Raw genomic sequence first — 20,017 nt, 5'->3', positions numbered from 1 at the left:
TCCAAATCGTCAATCCACCACCTAATTTTCAAGATGGATGATCCAGTCAACAAGCCGTTTTTTTTTAAAAAATGGGCTCTTTGTATGCTTTCCCAATAATTAGCATTGAATATCAACAAGTAAATGGTCTGTTTGTCAATCGCTATCGAGTGATTTGATAAATTTCCAAAAAACAAATCAAGACATGGCGGTTGACAATAAGATGGAGTAGGATAAAATGTATAGTCCATATGTTACAGTTAGTTTGATTAATTTCCCTTATAAAATTAAGACGTGATACAGGCAGTAAGCCACAAAATGCATGCAAAGCGCCTCTGTTTTCATGAGGTAGCAGCAACTAACTCTCTCTCTCTCTCTCTCTCTCTCTCTCTCTCTCTCTCTCTCATCTTACCTTACAGGTTTCTGAATCAAGAAGGGATGACAACAGAGAAATATCTGCATCCTCCATCCGTTCATCCAATCTTCCACCCGCACTCCATAATACAAAGTCAATAAAAAGAATTAAACAAACACAAACAACAAAAGGAGAGTTTCATAGCCTAGGATCAAAAACCACATTACCCATCAGAAACAACAGGCCCATCATTCATCAGACCTACCAGACAGACGACCCAAATCTTAAGGCTGCTGACCATCGGAAAATCAATACCGTCGATCCTTCCAACTGGCACAATGTGCAGATTTAGAACCCAGTAGAGCCAACTAAAGAAGAATATGACTCATTCTCATCCAGCATCGCCATTTTCTCAGCCTTGTCCACTTTCTTCCTGGGTTCAACCTCGACAGTCTGATCCTGTAAATGGGCGATCTCGGAGAATCTTAGCCGTTGAAGCTTGGCTTCTTCAAGCCCACCCTCCCAACAAGTTTCAAGGATGATAGTAAGGGCCTCATCTAACTTGTCTTCCTCCATCATTTGTGATCCATTTTGGAGCAGTAAGAGGTATACCTGGTCTGCGCAAGCCTTCCTTATCTGAATAATTAACCGTATAATTATACGGACATGGTTAGCATGCGGGCAGCACCACATATTGTTGAAATGCGGGCTTGACAATAAATATATTTTTTAAATATAATTTGATCCTAATTTTTAGAGAATATGTAATCTTTAACATGGAGATCATGATTATAAAAAATAAAATAAATTTTAAAAACTAAAAATAATAATTATATTAAAAAAACACTTGGACCGTTAGTTACAATTGTTTTTAGATGGACCACCTATTTGCATCCATCTTTAAGATGAATGCTTTATACCTCTGAACCGCACATTGTAGAAATGCAGTCCAGCCAGCATGAAACAATTGTTCTAATTATAAACATACACTAATCTCTCTCTCTCTCTCTCTCTCTCTCATGGCATATATAACTTACTCAGGGGAAATGCCAGAGTCATATTGGGGTCTAACCATCCTGTGAGTTGGAACTAAGATCCTAAGTTATCTACCTAGCATTACTGGCCTTGCCATGGAGAGAGACAGAGAGAGAGAGTTCTTTTGAGTTTCACTGTTATAATTGAATATTGGAACCAATTTTTCAGGTATTTTTGAGATGAGTGTGGCACCAGTTAAACGTCTCACAAGTCAGACCAAAGAAAGGACAAGATGAAAAACTTAACTAGATGACTCATCCATAAGATAATTATGGTTTTAAATCTCGGCTGAGTAGACCGTACATGGCACCTTGCCGAGCGAGTTCTCAAGTATTAAAAGTACTCATTAAAAAAATCATAAAAACTACATTTTCTTCAAAATCAATGTAAAAATGCTTTATATATATTTTTCATTTTTTATGATAAATTGTGAATATTTTTATCAGAGTAATGATCCTATGAGACCCTCCCATACCCATGTCAGTAGGACCCCAAATGATCACCATCAAATTTGGCATAGATCACTAGAAAAGTCAAGTCCCACTCCCATGTGATAACTTTTATAGATATCTGTGTCAAACTTAATGGTGATCCTTTGGGATCCTACTCACGTGGGTGTGGGAGGGTCTCATAGTGTCATTTCTCTTCTTATCATATGATATATTTTGCTATTCCTCTTTTCTAAATTTTTTTTAATTGTTTCCAGCTATAAATCAATTCTTTCCAAATTCCATCTTTTTTTTATAACATTTTTGGACTTTTGATGTTGTTTATAGCTAGGTGTGCTTTTTATTGTTTCTTTATTTGTAAACAATTTATATATATATATATATATATATATATATATATATATATATATATATATATATATATAGATAGATAGATAGATAGATATTCTAGCTCCTTTTTGGGCTCATACACTACTTGGGCAAATCCACTTGGACTCGCCGGAATTAATCAGCTGAGGCATGGCCTAGTCCCAAGCCTAAGCGGAGTAAATTGAATCTTGAGGATATTTCCAAATTTGACAAAAGCAAAATTAACAATAGAAGTTTAACATAACTGCTATGGTTTATATAACCTACCAATGAGCCTGTATAACAAAACAGTGAGAAGGAAACAAATGCTTTAGATTTTTGTAGGAATATGCATTCAGATGTTGAAAAAGAAGTTCAGCAAACAAAAATGACACTCAGAGGGAGAGGACACACCAGTTAAGAGTTACAGAAAGAGAGAGGTACAACTTTCTTATACTTTGACCAGCAGTCAAAGCTGAAACCTGAGCCACCCAACTTCACATCTAATGACTTGGGGTGTTTGTGACTTTTTGTACTAAAGGTTCTCATCATAGTTATCAAAACCAAACCAAACTGGTGCTCCGACTGATCAGAACGCCAACCAGCCTTGGTCGGTTTAGTCAAAGGTAAAAATTGGATTTGATCGAGAACCGGTCAAAACCAATATTTGATTGGTATTGGCCAATCAGACCAGCTAAATAAGGGTGGGAAAATTTTTTAATACATTTTATATATTATATTATTATATCAACATTTCTTTCTTTTTTTTAAAATCGGTACAACGGGTTCGACCAGTGGTTGGACCAATTTTAACTAGACCAAAGCCCTCACCGGTTCGATGGCCGGTCCGATCTTAAGAATATTAGTTGTCACTATACACTTTTTTCGAAAAAAAAAAAGCAATTTATTTACCCAAAAAATATTAAAAACTGTGTATATGTGCGTGTGGGTGTGGGGAGAGAGAGAGAGAGAGAAAGAGAGAATGGCAGAGTGGCAATACAATTTTTTAAGAAAAATAAACATGGAAAAGTGTTTGGTGAGTTGGTATTTATTTGCGGTCTCCCTATAAAATATATCTCAAAGATGTATTTTCAATCCAAGAATTTAGGGTTCGATAATCTCAACCATGACAATGATCTATATTTAGAATTTTTCTCTTTCGATAAACATAAATGTTATTTTTTGAATTCCTTTCTTCACTATCCAATTTAACTTTTAGTGGATGTAACAGTTTTTGACATCCATCTTAGAGATGGACGTTAGATAGACAAAGGACAGCACAGCAATAGGTGAGTCGGCTGACTCACCAAAACCATGACCAATAAACATTAGATAGAGAGAGAGAAGGATATACGATTAGCTGGACATGTTACTAATATCTATAGAAATAAGACAGATTGTTTGTACCTTTGGATAGCGATGGACAAGAAAGGATGCAAGTTGAGAGAATGCATGTGAGTTTATGGAATCCTCCAGAGAAGCAATGCATCCAAGAATTGAAATTCCTGTGTATAGTTTTGTAAAGTCTTTTGTTCCCTTCAACTCAACTGCCAAAGAATCCAAAACACCAGCCAGAAAACCCTGGGCATGGCAACCAGTTGTCAGCATTTAAGCCAAAAAGCAGAAATGAAATGTAATGGGAGTATAGCAGAAATAGATTGTTCTAATTTTTTAGATCATCCTCAGATCCCCCACGATTGATTTTATAACCAATGTGCAAGATTTTTATTATTATTACATGTAAGGAAACATTTCCAACCAGACTTACGAGATGACACAAAATCAACCATAGAATTCAATGGAAAAATAAACTAATTTAAATGGTAAACTCACCTCAACTTGAAGGAAGCTCATTTTGTTGAGGAGAATTTCAATAGTCTGAAAAAGAATTTTGTGGGCATAAATATTACATAGATAGAAGAGATGAAGAGACAAGCAAAAGCAACACTAAAAGCATCACGAAGAAAAGCAGACAACCATGTAATTTTAGAAACCATACATGAAAGTCGATAGTCATATGTTGAGAAGCTATCCAATAAATATTTGAATGACCATGTTGACAGTCAATATGACTTTCAAATAGTCATATAAAGTCTATATAACTATCTTGAGAAGCTATACAAAAAAAGAAAAGCTATTAAAATAAATAAATAATAATAATAATAATAGTAATAATATATATATATATATATATATATATATATATATATATATATATATATATATATATATATTAATTATCCGAAATTGATAATTTTTATGCTGATAATTTGATAAAATTCTAAAGTTCAACCATTTTTATGTTCCAAGGGAAGGAATATTTATAAACAGAGGTTGTTTATCGTATATGGTGCACAGCTGGGACATCCACCATGAGTTCCCAATTGCAGAAGGTGAAGATTGATGAACACTAAACATCACAATTAATCTCCACCATCCATTATTGAGTGTAGACAATGGACACCCTTGTACCAGCACCGTATATAAAGGCTGCCTAGGGTATACTTTCCCTTATTTAAAACCAAAACAAATTTTGGTACAAAAGATAACTTCACCTTTAGAGTGGGTATGATCACCCTGTCACATTTCCTGTATTGCTGAAGAACCCAAAGTAAATCATTGCACAACATGTGATCCTTTTCAATTTTCCTCTCACAATTATCTAGTTCCGAAACCTCAAGATACTCGAGCAAGGCAGCAAGTGATGCCTTTCGTAATGAATCTGCCAAGCCCCCAACTGAAATAACTAGACCAGAAAGAAAGGCTTTGCTGTAACAAGGAAACTGAAGTAGGTGTACCATGCGTGGATATGAAACATTAGGTGCCTACAATGAATTGGAAGGCAAGTTCAAATAAGAGGGTGAAGCTACTCAAAAGTGAAATGACAAAGGTGAAGATGTCTATTTTCAACCATAGCCATAAATATGCAAGGATTGTGGTAAAAAAGTTCAGTATGCTCACCCCCCAGTTCAAATTTTCACTGTTTGGTATGATTGCTTCCAGTTTGTCCCTATGTACAATGCATGGCACAAAAGGTTCTTTACTGTAGAGGATCCTTTGGAGAATCTTTCCAGCTGTTTCTCTTATCTTATCAATTTTTTCCACTGCTTGCTTCACAATGCCACCAATCAACATAGTTGCAATATTTGCATCAAAAAGAGGATGATCCTCATTATTTGAACCCAACGAACTATCACATAGCGCTGGAGTACTCTCAGCCACATCTGCTATTAAACTCCCAACACCCATAGATTGCATCTCACAAAGTATGTAAGTGCATTTTTCCAGGCCCTCCATCGCAGCCTCCCTCACCCAAGAACCTACATCACCTCGGTTGTCTACAGAATAGTCATCAAGAGCCTTAAATAAAGTGTCGAACACTTGATTCTTGATAAATCTATCTAGGGATTTAGCTCCCTCTATACCATCAAGAACAGGAGACCTTCCTGTGCCTGTCAATGTCTCACAAACTGAAACCAATCCTCGAACAGCATTCACACATGCTTCCGCATCTCGGTCATCTGGATTTTCCTGCAAACAGGAGCAACAAAATTCAAATAAAATAAACTAACATTGATGGGAGACTTATTGTAGGCTTCAATGAAACAAAGAGATAAGGGATATCTTCATTTTTTGCGGTAAGAGATAAGAGATTTCATGTTGAAAGTAAAACCTGAATCATACAAGAGGGGCAAAGTTTATCCAACACAACTGCCCAATTTCGAACCAAAAGCTCATACGGAAAAACACTTATAGCCAATGCTGCTCCTCTTCTTGCAGCCATATTAGGATCATCCAATAATGCTAGGTACTTTGACATTAGATCTTGGCCCAGTTTATCACTCATGCTAATGTAGGCTTTAATAAAATACTTCAATGCTTGAGCGGCAGAACCCTGCAAATACGGTTGAACTAGAATAATTTAAGCACTAACTTTTTAAAGAGTAAATACGAGCTCGGGGGATACTAACTTTCATTTGCCATAAGAAGGTGTATGAAGAAGCAAAACATTAAGGCAGACTCAACACTCTGAGCTCGGGGGTGCTACTCTTGGAGTACACAGAAAAGTGAAGAAATATCTGAGTGATACAAACAAACAGATAGATCCATATACCTGTATTTGTGCATTTGGATGCTTCAAGTTCTCGTTGAGAGTTTCGAGCAAGGTTCTTTTTGTCTTTTCAGGTAAAGATGCATTTGACAGAGAGGTACACTCAATGAGCCTGGAAACGCATGAACGCATGATCTCTCCACCCTTTCCACGATAAAGACGAGCTTTCTCAATGGCAGGAACTATGCCTGAAATTCGGTTCTGTTTTTCTGAAAAGAAGACAGAAACAAAATAAGGATATTTATAGAATTCTTTTTCCCAATGTAACAGCACAATTGCCCACACCATAGCAACCTAGAATAATAGAGTGGACCAAGCAGACCTCCATTTCCAAATTGGTCTGCCAAAAGGGGCCCTAAATGATATAACGACACAAGCAAGAATCCAGAAACAGAAGCCACATTCACAAAACTCTGGCACATATAGCATGACAATAAAGTATTTTTCGGGTGAAAGAGAGCTGCTACATTAGTTTTACACAACATGCCAAATTAGATTTAGATTCAAGAATAATTGTATTAGATGATGGCCAGATTAGTTGATACAACATCAAAATCTAGCCTCAAGATTGAAGAAAACAGAAGAATACGGCCATGTAAACTAATAATATGCAAATATGCATGAAAACACCCTCTAAAATCAACACAAGAATGCATCCAACAAAAAGTACCAACATCAACACAATAACATACCTGTCAAGCCCAATATATGAGGCAAATTTGCTAGTGCGTACATAAGCACACAAACAACCATTAGTATACACAAATACATGAACGTGCCCTGAGGCAAAGACATTGACAAACATGCACATTGTGAAACAAATGCTAACACCTGATCACATGATACAGTCCCCCATGCACATGGAGAAATGCAGGCAAATTTGCTAGTGCCTACATAAGCACACAAACAACCATTAGTATACACAAATACATGTACACACCTTGAGGCGAAGACATTGACAAACATGCATATTGTGAAACAAATGCTAACAGCTGATCACATGATACAGTCCCACATGTACATGGAGAAATGCAGATGCACTGGCTTATAGTTTGATCAGTTATCAACTGAGCAGCACGATAAGTCACACATTATGGCAATCTTTAGATTACAGTCGATGCAATTAGTAGCCAGATCTGTTTTCCAGCAGCCTGACAGTATTTTTTTCATTGCAATAAAAAAAATGATTCGCGGCACAAGCTGAATTTAAAATTGAAATGTGCAAAGAGTTTATACAGAATAAGTAGATATGACGTAAAGGGCAGTAAAAATATTGCTTAGTTTTACATTCAAATAAATAATGCATTTTTATAGCTATCAATAAGTCAGTGTAACAAAAACTACTCTAGGGGAGACAGGTCCTACTCATATCTCACGGGAATTTATAATTAATGGGTAATATATGATACTAAAACATTACCATCCTACAGGGTTGTAATGAACGAACTTAGAAGATAAACATAAACTTTTTGTAAATTTTATGAAACTGTGATATCAAGAAACAAATATTAAACTAAAATATCGTTATAGATATGAAGCAGAAAATCCATGTGGTTAATAGCCATAGCTATCTTTAATTATAGCATGTAATGTACATTCTACACTCAACTTCAATCCAACATGGGCCATTTGAAGACTTTAAAAGTATGCCGCCCTACCTGAGCTTAATAGATTGTACTCACCAATAGATAGCATGGCACCACACTGATGTAGGGCCAGCACAATTTCAGCAACAGCAAGAGTTGCACCATGACGCATATTTAGATCCAGTGAAAGAGTGCAAGGGATCAATTTATCAAGAACAAAATCACAGAAATACCCAGGTTCATACTTCACAAGGGCAGAAAGAGCTGCTGCAGCCAGCTCTCTCAATCCTTTATCCTACAAAACAAAATGCAAATAACATACTAATTTACCGAATAAATAGAAATGGTAGTATATATAAACACTTGACTTAATACCACAAACCCAGTACTAAACTATGGATCAGATGAGAATTGTTGTTCATGTTACAAAGCATATATCTTGTATTCAATACCATATGCATGCATAAGGTAAACAGTATGAGATAATGCATGACTAATATATAAGAGACAATATAACAGAAAAGAGAAAGGAGTTCTTGCATGGTTCTCAAGTTTAGATATATAGTATAGCACACTCAAAAATTTTTAAGAAACACATCTATGGCGGGTCACATAGCACATTCCATGAGCGATAGGTCTTGTATTGAGAGAGAGAGAGAGAGAGAGAGAGAAGGATTGGGACGGTATTCCTAAATTGTCAGCCTAACCAAGAGTCAAAAGCTTCATTGGCTTCCTATATAACTTCCTAACCAAAGAATCAAGTCTCCGTAGCCTCCTAAGGATGTATGACGGGACACATACCACGGAAACTAAACTCTGAAATTTCTTCCAATATGCACCATCATCCAAGGAACTGGATCATCACAGAATGCTGACCTGGGCAAGTTCAATTAGGGATCTTCTGCTTGTAAGGGACTAAAAATGTTCAGAGCATACCATTTGCACACACCTTTAACACAATATAGCATGTTTGGGTGGCTTTTGCTTTTTACTGTTACTACTGAGGTGCATCCCTTTTGCTTGTAAGGGAGTAAAAGTGTTGAGAGAATACCATTTGCACACAACTTTAACACAATATAGCATGCATGGGTGGCTTTTGCTTTTAACTATTAGTACTGAGGCGCATCGTTTTTATTTGCTGTCCATGAGATTAATTATTAGCAATTCTAGCTTATGTGACAGGTATCAAATCCATTCAGTGTATACAATTCCAGCCTTTAAAGTCCAAGGAAGCCATGCCTCACTTCTCATGCATTCCGAGGTGGCATGCCATACTCTCCTTGAGGATTTTTTGGTCCTCAAGGAATGCCTCTACTCTAGATCTTGAAGTTACACACTTAGGAAGTAATCCAAGTACTGTCTCTCACTGGATCTCAATAGATCACGTAACATTGATTGCTAAAGTTGGCAGCTCTAGTCTTCCTCTTATTTATTTCTCACTAACGTTGGTAGCTCTTGACATTTGGCACCAACAATGAAAAATATGCCATACACAAAGGGCTGAACTTGTGTCAAATTACGCTCAGAATGTGACAGAGCAATAAGTGAGTGCTAAGCACGATTTTGACACAAAGTTAGCCCTTGCCTTATGGGATTTGCTATTTGCAGAGACAAACTTTTCCTACACAAAGATTATATAGAATACAGGTAGGCAAGGGAGTAATTTTTATCCATAACATAAGCATGAGTTTGCATGTAACAAATAACAAGATTACAAAAAACAATATGCAGCAGTTTAACATACCCAATGACAGATTTTGTAGGTCAATAGTTCATCGACGAATACATGGAGATACTCCGTATATTGAGCAATAAACACTGCAACCTGAAGATAGGAGTTGACACGGGATGACAGAGAAAAGTAATCTGCTGCGTTCACTATGTCAATTCCATGTGGGAAACTTCCTTGCCTTCCAACATTCTCCTGGAAAGCAGCTGCAGCAGCTCTTCTACAGTTAACCTAACCATAAGTCCAACAAAGAAAACTATGTTCTTCAGAATAATTGCACAAGTTTCTATAATGTGGAACCATGAACAAAAAGAAACAGGAGTGGGCAGACCTCGCGATCATAGCAGGCTACTGTCAAAAGGTGTGGAGCAAGTTGTTCCAAGATGCTTTTCATGTCAGCATGATAGTATGCACGGCCAAAAGCCCAACATACATAGGCAGCCGCATCTCGTACATGCGACCCAACACTATGAGGTCCTCTTCTCACATCATAATGTAGTGCCTGTGGAACAAAGATAATTGCAGTCAGATGCCATATAAAATCATATAAAGCCCAAAGGATACCATCTTTGGCCATCAAACTCTTAATTTAGCACCAAGTCTCAATCGAAGTGAAAAGATGAAAGTTGATCCATATTACTCAATCTCACGATGAAGAAGACTCGTGCATTGATTCGCCAAGATAGTGCAGTGGCAAATAGTAACCACTTGCAAGAAACCATGAGCAAACTTTTTTTTTTCTTTTTTTGAGGAAATTGATTCTTTCAATTACTTACAAAAGATTTGTTAGATGTGACAGTTTGAAAATTAAGCACATGGTACTCGAGCCGCATCATCTTGAATTTGAAAGGTCTTAAACCACTAACGACAGGTTCATCGTCTAATAAGATGGGAAATCCCAAGTAGGTTTGGAAGGGTTCTGGAATGGACTCCTGAGAATCCCTTCCACTCGAGGGAAATGAGGAACCTCAAGTGTGGTAAGGGTAGGGCTGGCCCTGTGATTTGACCAAGTAAGGCATGAACAATTTGGGGAAGGCCGATCGAGTTTGCTTCTAAACACAAAATCAGAAAAATCAACCATGCTGGAGGTAATTTGACTACTCTTCTTTTCTATTTTGAAACTGTTAACTGTATTGATATGGGAGGTGTACAAAAAGAATGAACCACACACAGACTGGTGTTCATGTATCAAAAACCCCTTACAAGGTCCAAAAAATGCTATAGAAGCTCAAGTACATAAAGTAAAGCAAAATGTGATGTCTAGAGCTCAAAAAGATGCTCGAAGGTCTCCTGCGAGTTCTGCTGTGAGGCGCCTTCCTTAGCAAGGGTGTCTTCTGCAGCATTGGCCTCCCTCGAAGTATGCCGCCAAACCACGTGCATAGCCTTGCAAAGGTGGAGAATCTCATCAAAGATAAGCTCCAATCTCCATGGGCAAAGAGAAGATCTAGAAGCCCAAGCTATGACATTCTTTGAACCCCCTCAACTATCAGAGTTGCACCCCATGTCGGGTTGAAGAAGCAGAGTCCCACAGAAGGACTAAGGCTTTGGCTACCATGGATTCCATAAATCCTGCAAAGTGGGAGAAAGAAAGTAGTGTAGTGCCCCTGGAATCTCTGAAGATGTCCGCAATACCTGCAGGGCCTGGGTAGCCGAGAGAGCAACCCTCAAAGTTAAGTTTGACTTGGCCTTGTTTCAATAGTCTACAAAGAGAGGAAAGAGATCTACGAACTGATCTGAGGAAGAGTAAGTTCCTCAAATTGAGTTGGAAGTCCGAGAATGGGCAATGCTTGAAGAGCCTGTGGTTCTTAGCCCAGAATATGAGGAGAGATTGACTTTATCAAATAGTGCTCGTGGGTGTGACTTCTCACCTCTAAATGTGCAATTATTGCGCTTCAACCAGATCACCCAAAGTGTAGCCGCGACCGCTGCATGCCAAAGGAACCTCCCCTGTCTGGTTCATGGTGGAGAGAGAAAGGCCTCAACCAGTTGAGGAATAGATGATGGAGTCACCCAGGACCAGCCACAGGGTTGAAGTAGGTACCCCCACAAAGAGCTGGCTATAGAGCAATGGATGAACAAATGGGCATTAGTCTCCTCTTCTTCTATGCACATATTGCTCCTATTAGGTAACTAGAGACCTCTTCTTTGAAGCTGGTCAACAGTCAAAGTTCTTTAGAGAATGTGATCCAATTGAACAAGGGGACTTCCATGCACCCGAACAGTTTGACCCACCCCTGCCAACTAGTAGCCAAGCGTCAGTCTGACAGAGGCATTTGTCTCGAACTACCTCCTTCCAGAGGTGATTCTCCTGCACGGCAAACTACCACCACCATTTACCGAGAGGGCTAGGATGTTGGCTCTGAGGTTTCGGATGCCCAAGCCCCCTTGAGAGTTGGGGGAGCACACTCTAGCTCAAGAGATCAAGTGCCCCCATCACTTGCCCAAAGGAAATTCCTCATGAGTTCTTCTAGCTGGCCCACAACCGAGGCAGGCATGAGAAACAGAGACATCTGAAAAATAGGGATGTTTGAGAGGGTAGCTTTAATGAGGGTAAGACGCCCGGCTGAAGAAAGATATCTTCCCTTCTAGCCAGCGAGCCTTCGCTTGACTCTGTCAACAATATGCTCCATAGGTAAGTTTTAGGTTGTCCAATGCAGAGAGGAAGACCTAAATAATTGAAGGGCAACTCTTCTATTGTGCAGCCCAATCTGTCTAAAGGGGAGGAAAGAGTTTTCGAAGATAGGTCGATACCCATCATCTTGGTTTTAGCCATATTAACCCTAAATCCCACCCCCATCTCGAAGCATTTGAGGAAAAGCCTCAAGTCATCGATCTGGAGAGGTTGGTGTCGCAAAAGATGAGGGTGTTGTCGGTGCATTGAAGGTGAGAGATCTTACGTCCTTGTCTGCCAACCTTGAACCAAATGAGAAGGCCACCTTGGTACATTCGCGAGATTGATTTGCCGAATACCTCAACGACTATAGAAAAGAGGAAGAGGGGCAGTGGGTTGCCTTATCCAAGACCCCAAGAGGAGGAAAAGAAACCCTTTGGGGTACCGTTGATGATCACTGAGAAGGACGGGTTGGAGACGCAAGCTGTAATCCAAGATCTCCAGCAAAGACCGAACCCCATTCTGGAAAGGATAGCTTCTACAATGTTCCAGTCTACATGATCATATGCCTTTTCTCAATCCGCTTTTATTATCACCCTAGGTATTTTGGCCAGATGATGGGAGTGGATATACTCATGTGCCAAGAGGGCACCATCAAGGATTTGTCGGTCCCAAAAGCACCTTCTGTAGGGGAAATGACCCAACCTAGTACACTTCTCAACCTGGAAATGAGGACCTTGGACATAATCTTATAGGTTAATGAGACTAATGGGCCTGAAATCCTTGAGTTCCTCAGCCCCTTCTTTTTTAGGGATTAGGGCGATAAAAATGGTATTCATGGCCTTGTGGATAATCCCTCTCTCCGAGAATTCATTGAACATTGCAGTAATGTCAGGATGCATGGTCTCCCAGAATTGATTGAATATGGTTACCGAGTAACAAAGGACTTTGACAGCCGAGAGGATCTCCTCTTCTAAGAGGGCTCTTTTGAGCTAGGTGGCTAGGTTTGGGAGAATAAAATTGAAAGAAACGTTGGCCATGTGAGGTCTAAGGTCCCTGATCGGCCGAGAAGAGAGTCTTGAAGTAATTGATGATGGCCTCCTCAACCTGAGAGGGTTGGTCGAATAGCTTATTTCCCACATTTAATTGGGAGATACATTTGTCTTACCTTGGGTAATTGGCAATCTTGTGAAAGAAAGCCATGTTAGAGTCCCTAAACTTAAGCAGCTCGCTAGCAACAGAAGATCTCCTCCTTGCAGAGAATACACTGGTAGTCGAACTTGGCATGTTCCCCAAAGGTGCTTTCGGTAGGGTTGAGGGGTCGGGTCTCTTCCAATGAGTCCCAGGACCGTATGGACTTCAGAAGGGCTTCTTTCTGCTCTCGGAAGTTCCCAAGAAGGTGGCGTGCCCAATCTTTAAGGAGGGCCTTAGGTGTTGAAGTTTCCTCTGAAGGCAGAAGCCAACCCAGCTTTGGACCAAGTGGAAGCTGAGAACCACTAGGAGTGGAAAAGGCATTTAAAGGAGGACAACTCGAATCAAGACAATTCAAATCTCGAATGGTCTAGTGCGCCCAAGGAGGGGATGATATCCAACAGTATGGGACGATGGTCAAAGGTGGGTTTAAGTGGGGCCCCGAAAAGGTTAAGTCCCATTCGAGAGAGAGGAGATATCAGTCGAGTTTGGAGATATTGGTGGCCAAGTGGTCCGACCAAGTGAATTGGGTGCCTTGAAGAGGAATATCAATGTTATAGTTCATGGAAATGAAGTCTGAAAAGGTCAGCATTGCATGAAAGATACTGGGTTAGAGTTCCGCTTGAAAGACCACCTAGTGACGTTAAAATCGTCACCTATGCACCAGAGAGGGGTGGGTATCGAGGCTACAGAATTGAGTTCCTCCCAAATGCTGCCATGGAGGGCGTTAGAATTTGGGCCATACAGCTGTGAATTTTTAGTGAAGGTCGTTGGAGATTCTTGAGAAGACCACCGAAATGGAGAAGGCTCTAGTTTGGGAGAGAATATGAGAGTGGGTAGAGAGGTCCTAGATGACCCAGATCCTTCCCGAGGCCCCTCTAGCATTGAGAGATGCCCACTGACAGGGGGGAGGCCCGAACTTGTCTAACCATCGACAAGCTTCAATGGGGGCCAAATGAGATGGCAAGTTGTTTATGAAAAAAAATCATGCACAATTCTTTGCTTGACTGTGTCATCGAGACCCCAGATGTTCCAGGTCAGGACTTTCATGCAGACAAAGGTGTGGAGGGAGGCACCCTTCTCGAAGAGCACCAGTGGGGCTGGGCAACAGAGGTGGTAGGAGAAGGAAGGGGTTAGCCTGATCATAATTAATGCTACATTTGAGATTGGATAGTTCCTTGCAATCCTTTTTACTCACTTTGAACCTAGTCTTTACATCCACGGTGATGAAAGCTCATATGGCCTCTGGAGTAGGTTGCCTTGTGCCCAATCCCAGTTGTCAATGAACGTTGAGTTCACCAAAGCCGTAGGTGCCAAATGGGAGCTGACTGTCGAGGTCGACAAGTTGTAGCAAAGCAGAGGGGGTGTGGGAGAGCATCCCCTAGGATCGGGGATAGGAGTCAAGCCAAACAGGGCAGTCGAGGGAGTGGCTTCCAAGGTAACAGAGGAGAGGGCAAGAGAAAAGGGGGAGGCGAGGGATGGTCGGTGGTGGTTGGAGGGACGAGGGATGGGAGATAGAGGAGGGTTAAAGAAGTCAGGGTGGGAAGGGGGAGCACAGATAGCAGACTCAGGAATGGGGACACAAGAGGCAAGCCCCCTCGAGGGAGTAAGGAGTAAGCCCATGGATTGGGAGGGGGAAAGGAAAGGAGAGAGAAGGGAGGTAGGTCAAAGGCAAAGGCGGAGGAAGGGGGAAGGGTAAAGGGAAGGACGGATGAAGGAAGGAGGCTAAAGAGATAGCTGGGGGTGGGGGGGTGCAAGCGGGTAGTAGTTTGCTGCCACCAAAGGTACAAGATGGATACAGTGCACGATAGGAATGGGGTGGGGAGAAGATTGGGGTTCCAAAGGTGCCGAGAGAAAAAAGTGGGTAGAGGGGTGGGGGGGAGAGAGGCAGTCCTAGGTGATGGAAGAAGGGGTCGGGAGGGAGGGGTTCAGCCACAAAGGGAGAAGTGGGGACGGCCATGAAAGAGACGGCAGAGGGGAGTTGGGGAATGGGGCCGAGATAAGAAGGAGAGGAGATTCACATCGTGCCCAAGAAGGGTTGGGGTCGACCAAGAACAAACCTGGGGCTGGCATGCAAGGTTCTTCAAGGGGTAAGTCGTTGGCCAACGCTAACTGACGAGGTTCTTCGAGGGGTGAGTCACTGAGAGGGTCACCTTAGGAAGGAGGAGCTGAAGGATTACTTGGAGAGAGAGGGTTGAGGAAGAGGAAGAGGATGAGGGAAAGACCCACCTTCTCGAGGGATGAATTTTTCGCTAGTGGCTCGGAGTCAATTGTAAGGGGAGAAGGCTGGGATGAATGGCGGCTAAGCGAGCCCAAGAGAGGCACCAAAGGCGAGGAAAAAGATATAAGAGGTGGAAGAGTGGGTGGGGGGGAGGAACAGGAAAGGCTAAGGGTGGGAGGAGTAAACGGATAGAGAGGATCAAGAGGAGAGGGAGACAGTGAATGATGAAGATGAGGGTGGGGAAAGGATCCTTCTAGGTGCACAAAGGGGCCACATGGGCAGTAATGGGATGTGATATCCTGACGAAGGTCATCAAAGGGTGGGGAGGACGCATGACAAGCGGAGGGCGTCAGGTGGATACAGGCAGTCAGGGGCTTCATAACGAGAAGTACCTGAGGGAACCACATGGCCGCCCAGGCGGATTAGAGGCACGTGAACTTGCAGAGCACGAGAGGGCAAAAGATTTGACATACACAATGGAATGTGGGAGCCAACAAGGGTGGCACAAGTGAAGGGAAGGCAGAGGAGGTGTCAGGATGGGTGAGGATTACAGGAAGAGAAGGTTGGACCACAGAAGTCAAGACCAAGGCTGGTCTCGTGGGTTGTGACCCAAGATGGTTCATTAGACGGCCGAGATAGGGTTTTGTATGATGGCCTCAGGTAATCGTGGTCCAATTGTGCTGAGTAGCCCTGAGGGGCACAGGGTGAGTCCGAGGCTCTGTCGGAAAGTGGCAGGGCAAGGGAGGAGAAGCCGACACCCAGGCCCGGTGGATGATGTAAAACCGACCATCGATTTAACCAGATGGATGAAGAAATGAGAAGGGGGTTGAAGGTTTCTACAACGGTCTGGACAAAGCTGAGAGGTAGGTTGTAGGAGGACCTCCAATGCACAGAGATGAAGCCACCACAAGCATCCCCAATGATTTTGAAGATATCCACGGGCCAGGCATGGAGAGCGATGTTGAAGGCTCTAAGCCAAACCTTCTCTTTGGTGTATGCACAAAAGTATTTGCTCCTTTGCAATTGGCGGAGGCCATTGGAGAGCTCTTGAAGCTGCAGAGTCGGAGGTGAAAGAGAAAAGGATGAGGCCGCCAAAAAGTTTGCAGCAATAGAGGTTGGGTTCTCCCCACAAACTTCATCCTGTTGTTTGATGCCGCCCACATCTCCTCTCAGAGGTTGAAAGCTTCCGACGAAGGAATGCTTGAGCGACTGGGCAAGAGGTGAATTGACTTTGCTGAAAATGCGGTGGAGGTTGGGTACTTCTGCCAGGGGGTAAAAAGCTGGGAGGGTCGGAGGAGATGTGGGAGCGGGGGGGGGATTGTGAGGAGGCAATGGATAAGGGTAGAGGAGAAGGAGGTGGAGGAAAAGGCCTGAGGAGATGGGCATATGTTCGGTACAGCGGCGGGAGAGGAATACTTGGTTCACTTGCTACTCTTCTTTTTCTTAAATTCTCATCTGGTGATATTGAAATCCCCATGCAATCACTTGGGAAGAGGAGAGGGGAGGGAAGAGCAGGAGGCTATGGTGTTGAGTTCAGCCCAGAACCCTTCTCTAAACTCACACAAAATGAAGATAGAGAACTTGTTATGTGTATGTAAAATTTCTAGTAAACCAAACTAGAGCACGATGTACACAATGAGATTTAGGGCATGGAAGCAAAACAAAAGGTTCTAATTGTTGTACACAGATAGCCAGTCCAATGGTACACTCACCAGAAAGCAAAGAACCAAATCATCAAGTGGCAAACTTCCTGATCTTGTTATTATTGGAGTTCCTTGTAAAGGCATTGCTCAAAATCTGGGACGGGGCCCCACCACAAGGATCACAAAGATCCACATCAACATAAGACACTAAGCCAGAAGACTACTCAAGCATCCCAAGGATATGCTTCAGCTCCATTTGGCCGCATGAGATTTTAGGAATAATTCTGTTTTTTCATCGACCCATTAAAGAGCGATTAATGTTCCAGCATGGTGCACCACACTATACACAAAGAAGCCTATTTGTTTACCCTTCTCTTCTATAAACACAGCCTAAACGCCTGTAAGACTGAAAAACATACAATTTGTCTTCTATTTTCTTAAAACCAATAGAGTTTTAAAGGATTGGCCATAAAGTTTTTTTTTCGGGGAAAAAGTTAACTGCAGCATTAAATATATTAGCGTAGTACCAACGATACCCCTTTAAGGCGACCTACAAGCTCAGGTTCTCTGTTACATAATGGGGTAAAGAGAGAAAGTAAAGGAAACCAAAAACGAAAACATTGCCTCGAGAGGTAGGCTGTTCATTAGACTGACAGAAAGAAAGAAAAACGAGAGAGGAGATAAAAGAGCTGGAGACATGAGAGAGAGAAATGAGAGTGATCTAGGATGTAAACTGTGCTGGCTGAGCCACTATGGAAGCTCCTTATTTGGCCAAACTGTCAGCTACGGTGTTGGCCTCCCTTGGAATAAGGTTGAATGTGACCCGAAATCCCCAGCAAAGAGAGTAAATGCGATCAAACTAATGAGCTAGCCGTCAAGGGGATTGAGTTTTCCTGGTAGCCAAGAGATGACATGGTTACAGTCTCCCTCCACTAAAAGGGTTTGGGTGCTTCCAGTGAAGGTGGTCACTTGCTTTAGGCCGTCTAGCATGGCGATGATTGCCCCCATATGCAAGAAAGGTTTTCATTGATATGACATATTGTGCATCCAAATGGGCCTCAAAGATCCATTCCAAGAACACAAGGACAGATACGAATGGTGAGGAGTAGACGGTTATTCAGTTAAAACTTCTCCTGTTTTCAGTTGGGATCACAGTCGCACAACAGGACTCGCAACTCTCTTTCTCAGCATCCAATGTTGAGAACACAAGCCGCCCAAAAAGGATGCTAGCAATAGAAGCAACTACAGCAAGAGTCCTATGATAAATGAACAACAGAAAATGCCCCCCTTGGCTAGTGCGTTTGCTGCCTCAATGGCCTCTGGGAAGCAGAGGAAAGGAAAGGCAGATACAGAATACAGGCCTTTGCAAGCAAACCCGCCTAACACCGTGAGGTGGGAGAGTCGTGCCTAGCCATCTAACAACCTTGAGGGAATAGCCTTCCACACAAGAGGCTTCAAAAAAAAAAGTGCTCAAATTTTCATTCCTGTAACATTCATATCTCTGTCAGGTGTGTCAAATGTACTAAGGGTATGCCATGAGGAAACTCCTTTGCAGTAGCAGAACAATCCAACTCCCACTAGGCAGGGATTGCCAAATAAGCACACTAAATTTTTTGGCATAATGACAAATATGGTTTGTCATTTTCACTGGGCCAACGTCTCAAAGTAATCGTCATGCTATGGGCAAAGGCCCTCCAACTCCCAATAAGATTCCTTGTCCTAACAATGAAATTGATTTCTTCAATATCACCCATGAAATGGCCTTTGACTTTGACTCTTACCAAAGGGGCTAATCAACAATACCCTAATAATCCTACAATTGAACACTCTCCACAGCCCCCAAAGGATCACAAGGGCATTCAGCCTCCTAAAGATATGCGCCCCTTGGGAGGGAATGAGACCATTAGACCACACGCTAGAGCCAAATACCCTGAATGACGTATGACCCATTACATGTCAAGCTACTCGCTACTCAAGCCTGGATAATCTCACCCTGCAAATCACATTGAAGTTGAAGGAAAAGGTGACTCTTTCCTCAAACTCATCAACAAATATAGCACAAGTATAGGATCAACATGTCACTGCCGTAAATTGCCCATTAACAACCACCAACATGCTTGAATGTTGTGTGACTGGACCAGCGAAGCAACTCGAATGGGTGATGGCATGGTAACCTCTACCCGTAAGTGGAACTGACATACATTTCAAATCATAATACCACGCATTCACAAACAAATTCAGAAATTCAAGCATACACATAATCAGTAATTCATGAGTCAACTAAAATACAACCATGGATAAATTCAGCCCTAACTTGTCAAAATTCATTTGGAGCTAAAGTATTGTCTAGGAGGATTGTAAGACCTTGGTGATAACAATTGCCTCCACAATGAGGATCTAATTGGTTGTCATGGAGTCAAAATTCATGAGGTTGAGATACATGCTCACCAACTAATATATTTTTTATAGGGTTATCTCAGTAATTTGTGTTTGTAGAGACTTCAGGTGCAAAATAGGAAATCAAAAATTCAGGATTTAGGTTTCTTAGGAGCCGAGCTATCGATTGAGGTTTTTCATTTCCTATGTTGTTTTATACAGTGAAGTTGAATTGAGTTTACTTTTTGCAAAAAGATTCTTAGGATGAGCTCCCTTAAAAGACTAGAGAGGGTGAAATCTCACAACCTTCAAGCTGGACTCACCTGCAGATACAAGGGAGGGTAGTTTCTCTCAGTTTTTATTTAATTGCTGATATTATTTTC

At 41.6% G+C, this 20,017-nt stretch overlaps 1 protein-coding gene across 4 annotated transcripts in view; it reads right to left on the bottom strand.

Moving 5' to 3' along the window:
• Window positions 1–236: 236 nt before the first annotated feature.
• The window catches only part of TTN1 (ARM repeat superfamily protein), a 34,292-nt gene continuing 14,511 nt past the window's right edge, over window positions 237–20,017 (bottom strand). For 2 of the 4 annotated variants that reach the window (XM_020673342.2, XM_020673345.2), the window contains 11 exons: window positions 9,924–10,094; window positions 9,608–9,823; window positions 7,960–8,158; window positions 6,970–7,167; window positions 6,281–6,486; window positions 5,840–6,061; window positions 5,128–5,697; window positions 4,722–4,991; window positions 4,000–4,044; window positions 3,574–3,747; window positions 237–970 (listed from right to left, as the gene is read on the bottom strand). In XM_020673342.2, the coding sequence (XP_020529001.1) occupies window positions 683–970; window positions 3,574–3,747; window positions 4,000–4,044; window positions 4,722–4,991; window positions 5,128–5,697; window positions 5,840–6,061; window positions 6,281–6,486; window positions 6,970–7,167; window positions 7,960–8,158; window positions 9,608–9,823; window positions 9,924–10,094 (2,559 nt within the window). In that variant the 3' untranslated portion in view covers window positions 237–682. The remainder of the gene's footprint in view (window positions 971–3,573; window positions 3,748–3,999; window positions 4,045–4,721; window positions 4,992–5,127; window positions 5,698–5,839; window positions 6,062–6,280; window positions 6,487–6,969; window positions 7,168–7,959; window positions 8,159–9,607; window positions 9,824–9,923; window positions 10,095–20,017) is intronic. The other 2 variants (XM_006854132.4, XM_088860850.1) reach the window with 1 other exon arrangement.

The sequence above is a fragment of the Amborella trichopoda genome, chromosome 3 (genome assembly GCF_054954075.1).
Source record: "Amborella trichopoda isolate Santa Cruz 75 chromosome 3, AtrichopodaSantaCruz75HAP2 v2.0, whole genome shotgun sequence".
Lineage (NCBI taxonomy): Eukaryota > Viridiplantae > Streptophyta > Magnoliopsida > Amborellales > Amborellaceae > Amborella > Amborella trichopoda.
The sequence above is the reverse complement of the archived record's forward strand: the minus strand, read 5'-3'. Positions and strand labels throughout refer to the sequence as shown.